At 38.0% G+C, this 12,953-nt stretch overlaps 1 protein-coding gene across 3 annotated transcripts in view; it reads left to right on the forward strand.

Moving 5' to 3' along the window:
* Positions 1–12,953, forward strand: part of PCDH9 (protocadherin 9) — a 710,780-nt gene that overhangs the window by 161,843 nt on the left and 535,984 nt on the right. The window contains exon 2 of one of the 3 annotated variants that reach the window (XM_074931165.1): positions 7,518–7,529. The exons of the other annotated variants lie outside the window; for them this stretch is intronic. Coding sequence (XP_074787266.1) covers positions 7,518–7,529 — 12 coding nt within the window. The remainder of the gene's footprint in view (positions 1–7,517; positions 7,530–12,953) is intronic. 3 annotated transcript variants of the gene reach the window in all.

The following is a 12,953-nucleotide window of genomic DNA, read 5'->3' on the forward strand; positions in this document are numbered from 1 at the left end:
TGTAATCTTCTCCTTTGGACAAACATTGACAGTTTATTAGAACATATTTCACTTGCAAGCTGTTTAAATGGTTTGCATGGCATAACGATGGTAAGTTTTTTACTAGGGGAGAGAAATACATTTAATGGTAGCATGTTTGGAGACAGGCAACGGGTATGGAACAGATGTGAATGATGCAGCACTTAATGGCAGCAGTGGAAAGGTATAACAGCCTTTAAAATTTTTTTAAACCCCCATACCCTCACCATAAACCAACTCCTAATAGCAGTTGAAACCTTGCTGTAAAGCAGAAGTAGCAAAGTGGTTAAGAGTAGTTGGCTGGGAAATGAGAGCTGAAAGAGGAAACTGCAGTGCAGTGATTGGTTTGATTTGCTGAATAAATTGCTATGTTCAGATTCAATTTGTATCAATAAGCAAAGCACTGTACACCTGCAGAGGCTGTCACACTTGGTATCCAAAACTCTGACACAGGTAGTCTTAAACAATCTTTTTACTGTTGTCAATAATTAAAGCCAAAAAAACCCAAATCACCCCACCAAAAAACCCCACTAAACTTACAGTATTTGCAATTTTATTCCATATACATGGGAAAGGAGAGTAATGTTTCTTTGGGGTAATTCCTTACAAAACACAATAGTTTTTATAAACTATATATGGAATATTGTAGTATTGTAGTATTCTCAACGGATTATTTTAAGAGTAGCCAAGGGGTACTGTTCATTCTGTAGAAGTATTTCTCTTTATTAAACGTGACTGAAAGCTAGAAGCATAATATGCTGTCTCCTTAATACAGTGAAAATTGCACTTTGATAATTTGCAGCTATGATGTAAAATGAGTAAATGTGAAGGCTTTTACATTTGCACCCAGGCAATTGATGTTTATCCATGTTTGCAATCCCTGTAGCTTTTCAGGATTAAGAATAGCTAGTTTCTAGGGAGTGCTTGGGTTTTGTTTTATTTCTTTTTTTCTTTTTTTTTTTTTTTTTGGTCTCAAACCTCTTTGGATATGTTTTGCAATGAACAATTCATTCAAAATCTGAACTCTCTGGCTTTTTGGTTTTTTTGGGTTTTTTTGAGTTGGGAAAAATCCCTGCAGGTTTGTTTGGAAGCTTGAGTTCAAACCGCTGTGATGGGAGTTTTCAGGAGAAAGAGGACTGAACTCTTATAAATGATTGATGTAGAATAATATTTCTGGAGAAAGGAGAAGGATGAATCTTGAGAGGAGGTATAATGGCTCCAAGGTGTAGAAGCTTATTTGGACCAACCCTGGTAGATTTTATGGGAATTCCTCAGGTATTTAGAAAGTTGCAGACTGACTGAGAGGCCTATCGGCTTAATATTTTCTATTAGGGAATTCAATTTATTTCTAGTTAATTATTTTTTTGAGAGAGTAAGTAGGGTGAGTTGATGTTGAGTAACTTCTGTCCTGACTCTTTGAGCTGCTACACTCATACATTATTTTAGTCAGAATCCCGCAGATTCTATTTCTTATGGTAAACATGCATATTTTTCTGCAGCCCAGCACTAAGTACAAACTTTGAAATGTTGCTTATTAATTACAGTTGACATTTGTGAGCTTGAGGTCATGCTACTTTTTGAAAAGATGCCTACATGGCAAATTTGAAAAAGCATTTTTGGCAGTTGCAACCCAAAAGACCTATGGACAGTTCTATAAACTCGTTTTCAGCTTTCTTTAATATTAGTTTAACACTCTGATGTTTAATCAAAGTGTTTGATATTTAAATATTAAACACTGCCATCTTCCTCTGGACACTTAAGCCAATATTAAAACAGAATGAACATGAGCATCTTGTTTAATTATTGTTAATGGTCCAGGCCAATTCCAAGACTGAAATATCAGCACTTATTATACATCTAAAGGAAGCGTGATTCTATTTATTCTTGGTGACAGGTATTTTCATCATGTGAACTTAAAATATTTTGAGCTTCTGTAGACTTCTTCAATGGAAAATTCCTTTACACTGGAGGGAAGTTTGATGTCAGGATGAAAATGATGCTCAGTTTTTGATGACTGACAGAAAGAAGGTCTCCTTCCTAATATAGATAGGAGTGACAGTCTTTGTTCAGGAGTATGTTATCAATTTGGGATATATATCACTGAGTATTCTGGGCTAAATTTTTAGACATGTGTTTTTGCCCTGCATCTAATATGAGACCTTCACATTGTAGGTTAGTAGTCTCAAAAATACCCAAAATAGTATAGAAAAATAGTCTTAGAAATTTGTGCTTCCATGCAAAACTATATATTTTAAAGGCTATATGTAACTACCCGGACTTACTGAATCTTCTTCATTTGAGGAGGTGGGAGGAAACAAAAAATCAAACAAAGAAAAAGCAGCGGGGGTGGGGGTGGGGGGGGGTGGGGGGGGAAAAGCTTGGCTTCAGTGCTGATGAAATTCAGAAGGCAGGCCAAAAAGAAAAAAAAAAAGGCAGTACAGGAAAGACCTGTGACAGAGGGTCTGACCAGTCTGTTAAAGTGGGTTAAATTAAGTTCTTTAACCTTAGTCTCTAACTTTGTTCACAGACTTAGTTAAATTGGTGGGTAGGCTGGCTCACTACACTTCCTTCAGGCTACACAGAAGGAACAATTAAACACTCTTTTATGTAGTCCCTGCTGGAAACAGTAAAAGCTGTGCCACAAAGTGTTTGGCTGCATGGCATAACTTGTACCTACCCACCTGAAGAAATAAAAGGTATTTCTGAAATAGAAGTTCAGAGGCCAGTGGATTTATTGGCTGCAGCTGTGAAGGTGAGTGGCTAAAAGCAGGAGCAGTAGTCATGACCATTCGGCTGTCAATATGCCAAAAAACCAAACCAAAACAGATCTTTCTGTGTTTTGTGAATTTTTGTTTGCCGATAATGTTTATTTCTGAGTATGAAAGCTGTATTTTGTATCTAGTTTTTAGACAAAGTCAGATGTCCTGGCATTTACTTTAAGTAAACAGGATTGTGTGAAGGACATTTTTGATGACTCCTTTGTTTCTCCTAAGAGAAACAGCAAGCAAGTTCTCTAGTAAGGGAAAAACATTCAAGATAAATATGCATGACAACATTAATTGTTGCAGTATGTTAAAAACTAGATGGATTGTTGTACTTGTGTCATGCTTCAAAAGCATGATCTTTTCTTATATTGTTTTTAATACATCATTTTGTTAGAAATGCCATGGATATTCAGCACTTGCCCCACAGCAAAATGTTTGCCTGAATTCCTGTCAAATCTCTGTTCATTTATAGGAATCTTTAAGGCACTTTAGCCAAAAGGGATTTGGTCTTGTGATGCCAGTGTGTGCTGCCAGCTTTTATTGGTTCTTGGTGGATGGGCTGTTCACTGCCTTCCTCTACTTTTAGGGAGCTTTGCTCCTTTTCAGCCACGTTGTTAAAGAAGGTGAGGAATCTCTGCCTACACATCTTTATTGACTCTCAAGCTTTTGAGTGAAGGAATAGAGTCTTGAGTTTTGATTTCATGTTGTTTTTAGAACAAGCAGACAAAAAGCATTGACTTATTGAACAAAAGAGATCAGGCTTAGATGATAATGCAAATGATGATTCAGAAGAGGTTTTAAATGAAATGCCAATAAATATGATCACAGGTCATACCTACTCAGCTGTTTCTTGATCAGTTGGCACAGCTCTGTATGTGTGTGCTACCCAAAGCCATTAAGCAATTTGTTTGCGATGAAGATGATTAAACTGTAGAAGCCAAATGCCTGAGACAGAATTACTGTACTGGTCATGCAAATATTTCTTGGTGTATAGAGACAGACAGCTTCCTGAGGCGGTGGCTTCTTGATAGGTAAGGTAAAGACCTACAAGTCAAGAAGAAATTGAGAGGATATTCAAGGGTCTTTCTGTTTTCCTTGATGGTGAGGGAAAGGATAACTAATGAATAACAGCAAAACAAATCGAGCAGTAAGAGGTGAGCGGCTTTTTCTGCCATGTGATGAACATTTGTTTCATTCATGTATCATAAATCTGCAGCTTGTTGTCAGTGTTTTCCTTAGTTTTCCAGTACAGAGCCCTGGAACATACCCACACTACTTGCTCTTGTAAGTATCTTGAAATAGTGACTGTGATTCAGGCTGAGATGAACAGAAAAGGGAGGGGCTTCTAATTTACAGTGACTAGATAAGTACTGTTCATTACAGTTCTTTGCAAAGATTTTTTTTTTTTTTTCCCCCCAAGGTGTACCCTGTATGTGCTGCTTTTTACTTTAAACCTGATAAAGCCATTTACATCACAGGGAGTTTATGAGGAACAACTCTTGAGGCCTGATTTGCTACTGTCTTTCTTTAACATGGAGTAATACCAAAACACTAACAGATCAAAATGGTAGTATTTACATCGCCAAAGTGTAAAAAAAAAACAAAAAACAAAAACAACAAAACAAACCAGTACTTTATTAAGAGTTTGCTCATTAACCATCCTCAGTGATAAGAGATGTATCAGTTCTTGCAGAGACTGGGACATGTGGTGCTGGAGGGAGTTTACCTAAGGAAGAACATTTCAACACGCCTGGCAGGTGAATGTCTGAGCTTTCTGAGGTGGATTTGAGAATGGCTGCCGCTGTTAGCTTTCCTGTAAATTCTGCCCCCCTAGAAGGCTAGTGTTACTGCCATGCAAAACTCCAGTTGCACTTTGTTTGTCACAGGCATTTTAGGATGGAGTCACCTGGTAATTCCCATTGACCTCCCGAGAACTCATTTGCACGACATAGTCATTTTAGGTACTTGACAGTGATTTGACTCGTTATTATTTTGTTTCAATCAGCTCACATATTGCATGTCGCAGCAAATTGAAAAGATTTCATAAACACCTGTTACAAATTGTGATTTCATGAGTGAAATTTAGATCTAAAGTGTTTTTAACCATGACCTTTTGTTATCTCTTGTTATTTTTCTTCTTGTTGTTGTTGTTGTTTCTTATTTAAATATAAACTGAGAAATAGAGATGAGCTACTTGTTTATGAATGTTAGGGATCTCAGATGATGGCCACTTGATTTTTTTATATTCAGTTATTTTTTGTTTTTATTTTATTTTACTCTGTATCTTTAATTTCCAGATAACATTATTTGCAATGATAAGTGATGGAGGTAGTGGGTCCCACTAGTGGCCATTACCTTAACATGCTCAGTTTGCATTCTAATCCATTACTAGCAAGTGATGTTTTAGGTTCATTTATATGAAAATGTCATTGCATTTCAAATTTTGTAGTCCAGTAAGATATGCTAATTTAGAGAACATAGGGATTTACAAAATCTTATGCTTTAAAAATAATGAAAGAAGCTTTCCAAGTTTCTTTTCAAGCAAGTCTTTGCAGAGTGAAAGCAAACTACATAGACATCAAGAAAGTGGAGTATGATAGATATCAAGAAAAACCTGGAACATTTCTATTTTTTTCATCAGATACATAGTTTGAAAATGTCAAACAAAGGCTATGTTGTTCTTTACATTTTAACTAGAAAATTCTCAGCGATATCTAGGTAACAGGAAGAAAATATTCATGGATTGTTATAGTCACAGTTCCTCTCATTTCCCAAAATGCACAGCTGCTGTGTCATTTTAAGATTTAGAAGTCACTGCATTTACGTTTTAACGATCAATGGCAGCTGTTGATCTGAGTCATTAATGAGATTTTGACTGCATCTGCATTTAAACCTTGTATATTCTGAAAGAGACAGACTATGCTTGGAAAATGAGATTTCTGTCATGGTAATAATAAGGAGTTTTACATGCTCAAGCTGAGAGGATTCACGAGAGTGAATCTGCTCTACCCTGTGGAAGGTTACACAGTACAAACTTTCTTTTAAATGAGAAGGGGCAGAGGGAGAACTCTTGCTGCGATTTCAAATAGAGCCCTTTGGTCTATAAGCACATAAAAAATGGCCCCTAGGTGAAGGCACCTGCCACTTCTGTGTTGAGAGTAAAGTAGTAGGAAAGTCTCCTCAAAGTGAAATGAGATTTTGTAGCTCTCTCATTTATTAAAATGCTATCTATTACTTCCTTTGAGGGCAGCAGAGTACCTTGAGAATGACAGATTGAGTGCATATAGTGTCACTTGGGGGATGTTTAATATAATGTCATAGATATTTGGGTATAGTTAAACCGCTCTTAAAAATGGCAAATAATGACCTTCACAAACAATGTCCAAATTTTAATTCTGTTCAATATAATTCCTCCTTATAATAATTAAGTGTTCTTGTATTATTATTTTTTTTTAGGCTGTAAGTATCAGTGGGTTTCCAGATCAGTAATAACTTGCTTACACATTAGTAGAGAAAAATATAAATCTTTTTCAAGCTACAGAGTGAATTTCTAAGAGGGTTTGCCTTCTTGCACACTTCATTCTCTGATGTATGTATTTCATTAGCCTTTCTATCCTTTCAATCAGAGACTTGTTCTCTCTACTTTAGATCCTTGGGAAATTGCTCCGGTTAATTTCTCATTGCCAATAGGCTAAATTAAATTCCCAATATAACAAAAAGATAGAATTTTCCAAATTAGAAGTTGGTGAATATGTGCAAAAACCAGAGTGAACCATAATAAAGTTTTCTTGTAGAAGTGCTATGATGCTGGTTTTTATCCTACTGAACAAGGAGTGGGCGCCTTACTGGATTCTTAGTAAAGCTGTACCATTTTCAGGTGATTGCTTATTATAGCTTAAACAGGCCAACTGCTGTTGCAAAGTCCAAAGTACTGCCCATTAGGACATGTGAGAAGTAGCTTGGAAGAGCTACAGGAGGATACTGACGTGATGTTTTACAGAATGTTGAGACCAACCTACTATTTCAAATATCTTACTTTTGTGAAGACTGAATCTGTAAATTGCCCGGGACATTAGATAGAGAAGTAGCAAACAGCAAAGTCACAAATCAGCTAAATACTAGCTTTCTTTCAGACAATGTACACCTGTTACAGATTTCTGGTAAGGCAAAGAGTGACAATCATAACCACTACTTTAGAAGAAGTTTGCTAAAACATCCAAAGTCACGAATAATGGTTGGTTTATAGGTTATTCGTTATTTGAAGTTAACTGTGTTGGAATCAGTCTGGCATGGACAGTTTGGGAACAGATGCTACTTCTAATTTGGCTAGAGAAATTAAGTACAAAGAGAAATAATGTTAAGGTTGACAGGAACAATAACATCTTTTTGTTATCTCTCACAAATTCTCTACTGCTGATTAAGATTATTTCCTCATCCTATTTGTCCTATACAAATCTTTGATTTGGCCAGATGCCAGGTCTCAGTTCTTCAGAATCATCATCTCATTTACAGCGGAGAGATTATCCTTTGACTTTTGACGTACTACATTGCAACTGCAGCCTGTGTTAGCAGTAAATCTTGCCACTTGGGCATTTCAGAACTTCATAACTAGTGAGAATTAATAATTTCATAAAAATAACTAAAATTGTAGCAGACTCATTCCCTTGGAGAATTTATGACTATATGATTGTGAGTCTCAGTTCTGAGCTTGGGTAGAGGACAGAATATCCATAGCCCAAATGTACCGTACCTCATCATACAGGTGTTGAAAAACTTAGACTGTAACATGTTTAGGACTTTTCCCACCTCTACTCCTTCATCACAAGTCAGGAGTGCATAGAATTATAGAATCATTTAGGTTAGAAATTACATTTAGATCAATGAGTCCAACTAATAACACTGCCAAGCCCACCACTAAACCATGTCCCTGAGCACCACATCCACATGTCTTTTAAATACCTCCAGGGATGGTGATTCAACCACTTCTCTGGACAGCCTGTTGGAATGCTTGACCACCCTTTTGGTGAAGAAATTTTTCCTAATATCCAATTGAACCTACCCTGGTGCAACTTGAGGCCATCTCCTCTTCTGTTACTTGTTACCTGGGACAAGATACTAACACCCACCTCGATACAACCTCCTTTCAGGTAGTTGTAGAGAGGGATAAAGTCTCCCCTGAGCTCCCTTCTCTCCAGGACAAACAACCCCAGTTCCCTCAGCTGCTCCTCATACAACCTGTGCTCTAGACCCTTCACGAGCTTCATTGCCCTTCTCTGGACACGCTCGAGTAATTCAATGTCCTTTTTGTAGTGAGGAGCCCAAAACTGAACACAGGAATCGAGGGGCGGCCTCACCAGTGCTGAGTACAGGGGCAAGATCCCTTCCCTGTCCCCGCTGGCCACGCTATTTCTGATACAAGCCAGGATGCTATTGGCCTTCTTGGCCCCCTGGGCACACTTGCTGGCTCATATTCAGCCATCTGTCAACCATCACCCCCAGCTGCTTCTCTTCCAGGCAGCTTTCTGGACACTCTTCCTCAAGCCTGTAGCACCACATGGGATTGTTGTGACCAAAGTGCAGGACATGGCACTTAGCCTTGTTGAACCTCATACAGTTAGTATAGGCCCATTAACAGCCTGTTGAGATCCCTCTGTAGAGCTTTTTTATCGTCAAGAAGATCAACACTCCCACCCAACTTGGTGTTGTCTGCAAACTTACTGAGGGTGACTCGATCCCATCGTCCAGATCATTGATAAACATATTAAACAGAACTGGTGCCAATACTGAATAGAATCACTTGTGACCAGCTGTTTTGCTGATTAAGGATACCAATTAAACTCACACACCAGAGTGAAAAGAGTAGGCGTATTTTACTGGTGATAACCAATGTATCAGTGTAATACAGAAAACATGCAGTAAGAAAAAGCAGAATAGTGCACCTAAAGCAACAAACAGGAAAATACAGGGTAATGCATCAAATCATTGCTACAGGAGAGAGAGAATAGTGATTAAGAAAGATCCATCACCACTTGCATACGTTACCATCACCCAGACCCGCAGTGGCTGGGCAGCCCCGGTTACAGCGAGGAGCCTGTCCCGGCAAGGGGGAAATCCTACGCGGTGCATCCACACGTAGGTGAGGCTTCCAAAGTCGCTGTGAGCGGGTCCAGCCTTATATACCAGAGATCGACAGGCCAGAATAGCTGTCACCTTTGTTTTGAGCGGAAAATCTCTGGTTTCATTCTCCTGTTGGATTCCACCCAAAGCCTGGCCAGGGCTTGTAAGGGGAGACCAAGGGAGTTTCTAACAAGGCCAAATACGTGGGTTCTCAACCTTGAACAAGGCTAAACCAGCGAAGTTGGGTACGTTCTCTCCTCACTACTGATTATATTTTGTCTAAACTGCATCTTTCACTAGCGAGTTTATTTTATTAATGATTACAGACTAAGTTAGCCGCTTCAGCTTGGGGCCTGTTGTTCAGGCTTCAGTATTTCAATGCTTTAGCACTTTTTACCTCAGCACAAGTGAGTTGTTATAACTTAGTACAATACCTACTAGCACAATGGTTATCAGCTATAAAATATACAGGATTCATCTATAGGTCAGCTCTGGCTTGGGCCTGTTCTCCAAGCCTTAGCACTTCACCAGCCACCAACTGCACTGAACTCCATTCCACTCCTCCTTGGACTTGGCCATCCAGCCAGTTTTCTACCTGGCGAAGTGTATGCTCATGAGTTCAAAACATTAGCAGCCAGTTTCTCCAGGAGAATTCTTTGGGAGATGGTGTAAAGGCTTTACTAAATTCTAGGTAAACAACATTCACAGCCTTTCCCTCATCCACTGAGCAGGTTTCCTGGTCATAGAAGGAGATCAGGTTAGTCAAGCAGGACCTGCCTTTCATAAACCTATGCTGACTTCACCTGATAACCCGGTTGTCCTGTATGTGCCACGTGATGAAATGCAAGATGATCTGCTCCATAAACTTCCCCAGCACTGAAGTCAGACTGTCAGGCCTGTAGTTCCCTGGATCCTCCTTTTGGCCCTTCTTGAAGATGCGTGTCACATTTGCTAACCTCTAGTCAACTGGGACCTTCCTAGTCAGCCGGGACTGCTGATAAATGATTGAAGATGCTTTGGTGAGCACTTCTGCCGGCTCCCTCAGTACTGTTGGTTGGATCCCATCTGGTCCCATAGACTTTTGTGTGTCTAAGTGGTGTAGCAGGTCACTAACCATTTCCCCTTGGGTTATGGGGGCTTCATTCTGCTCCCCGTCCATGTCTTCCAGATCAGGAGGCTAGGTACAGCAAGAACAATTGGTTTTATTATTAAAGGCTGAGGCAAAGAAAGCATTAAGCACCTCAGGATTTACACTGGGAAGTCACAGAAGCCTCTTGTGATACAGGTGTCCACTTGCTTCCTCTTCTGGTGAGCTTTCTACTTTGAGATCTGGAAGAAATGAGTGAGGTAACAAACCTGTTCTTATGTCTAAACACTGGCAGTTTTTGAGGTTAGGAGAAAGGAAATGAAAAGTAGCTCAAGAGAGAGCTCTGGTTCCCATGAACTGAAAATCCAATGAATTTCATAAACTAAGTAAAGGAATGATCCAGAATGTCTATCTCAGCAGTGGTTCAACAAAGTCTTATCGCCCCAGATGTTGCTTTGCTCTTTCATAAATCCTCTTTCTAGCAATGGTAACAGCAGGGAAAATAAATAATCAAAACAACAACAAACAGAAATTCTATGTAGAAGTTTTCCACTGTATAGCATAAGATGACCATTCTGTAATGCCTGTTATAAACTTAGAACTTAGAAAACTGACTTTCGTGGTTAAATAACTGTTGGCTAAGAGCAAAATCATGATTTCAGGCCTCACACTACAAACAACTTACACATGTAAGTAGTTAATAGCATGGTATTAATTATATGGATAAAGGGTGCACATCTGGGCCCTTGGGCACTTTGGAGTCCTGGGTAGAGGCTGATTTTGAGACCTGAGTAGTTTTGTGGAAGCCATTACAAATTTGATACTACTAGCATTTTAAAACTGGAAAAAAATGTTAATTCCATATCAGACACTTGATGTGGACAAAGGAAATAGTAACAGATCATAATCTATGCAGTAATACTGAGTTAAGTTTATGCTTGTACAATGGAAGCAGAGAAATTGTTATTATCTTTGCTATTGCTGCGACCCTATGGTATATTTTAGGATTAAAAAAAAAAAAAAAGTATGAATAAACCATATATTTGAGTATATTTAAGTATTAGTTATATTTAGACTTACATTAAGTATAGTTAAGTTTTTTCAATTGCTTGACTCTTTTCATGGAAATGTGACCTATATCCTGATGAAAACTACAAAATAAAAAAAAGCTGTCCTTTACCATTGGTTTCTTCCAATCACACCATTTCTGATTGAAAGGCCTGAGAATAAGGAGCTTTTCAGCCTTAGGGAAACCAATTCAGAACCCTTTAAGCATATCTCAATCTCCTGTAGTGAGGGGAAAAAACATCACTTTTGGATTGAGGATAAAGTGTAGTGTATGCCAAATCCCAAATAATGTGTAGAAAAAGTGACGAGCAAATGAAAGAGTTCTACATAGAATTAAATATGATTGTGTGTATTATATACATAAAGTTGTAACAGACTGGAGAGCATAAAGCTCAGTAGGCCTTTGTTTCAGTATGCTCAAGAGCATCCCAAAGTTTGACCTTTGGTCCTGAAGCCTAACTTGTAATTAGGTAAGTGACATTTCCAGGTTTGGAAGGTTCACTTTGTAGAAGTGCTGAATGGGGTCTTGTAACATTCTACATATTCACTTTTTTTGTCATTTAAAACAGACATGAATTCTCTTTTCTGTTTTGAAGAGACACTTGCCATAATGGAAGCAGATATGATATACTTCTCATTGGCACTTCTTTCAAAACTCATTTTCAAGTATACAGTGACACCAAACAAAAGTGTGCCCTTTCTTCAGCTGAGATGCTAAAATCTATCCCATCCACATTTCATTCCATGCACATTTCTACCTAATCTAATTGGATCTGAACTTCTAACATGAGAAGATTGTTTTAATGGTAAGAAAAGTGTATTTATTTGTCCATACCTGGCACAATGTATAGCAAAAGAACACATACCCAATATGAGGTACAGGGAAAAAAGCACAATATGTTGCTTAGATTTAATATGCAAACCAAGAAGATAGCATGCATTTGTGTAACTTGAATGAGGTAATGTTCTTGTGGGAAACCTAATTTTGCATAACCGTAATGAAATATTTTATCTTTTATTTTAATAGTTGGCTGACATTTACGCTTCTTTGCTAAGAAAGGGAAAGTAAATTAGTTGGAATAGTTTTCAGTAATTGTGTAGATTTTTCATATGAAAATAATATTTGACTTCAGGCCATGCTTTTTAACTGATGACAAAATTTAGAACAGAGGACTTGACTTGAAAAGGTAGGCTGGCAGACTCAAAAAGGTATCATGGGTATCTAGGTGAAAACTTTTTGTTGCAAAATAGTCATCAATTAGCTAAATCTGCTCTTCCTGGTAAGATGCTCTGCTACTTCTTTCACAATATGAAATATTAAGAAAGAAGCTAACTTTAAACTAAGTGGTTGTTAGTAAAAATAAAATGGACAAACTATGTCTGGAAACACAGTATTTATGCAGCATTAGGGTATATTTTTTGTGTTTGTGTAGTATTTAATAAGAAAAAATACAATACACTCTTTTCAAAGTAGGTGGCTTTCAAATTAAAGGTATTTAATTGTTTCATGATTGTGGAATTGTTATCAATGAGAATTAAGTCTTAATAAAAACTTAAAAGGTGAAGAACAATAAACTTACCAATTATCTTGAGCTCATGTTTGTAAATACTCATAGGCTGGAAACACCTCTCATATTCCTGTGAGACCAACAGTAATCATACTTTTTATTATCCCACATAATACAGAATCCATCTCTTCTAGGCTTTCAAAATTAAGTTCCTTGTTGTTGCTAACCAGCTCCACCTCTTTTGCTGTTGAACATTGTACTACAATAGCATATTTATGCCACAGTGTGTTCAGTGCATATCCTGTGGATTGGATTCAGCCTAAAACCAGCCTTGCAGACTAACTGTAAACCCTCAGACATATCTAAACCATATGGTGAGTGCAATGTGGA

The sequence above is a fragment of the Athene noctua genome, chromosome 1 (genome assembly GCF_965140245.1).
Source record: "Athene noctua chromosome 1, bAthNoc1.hap1.1, whole genome shotgun sequence".
Classification (NCBI taxonomy): Eukaryota; Metazoa; Chordata; class Aves; order Strigiformes; family Strigidae; genus Athene; species Athene noctua.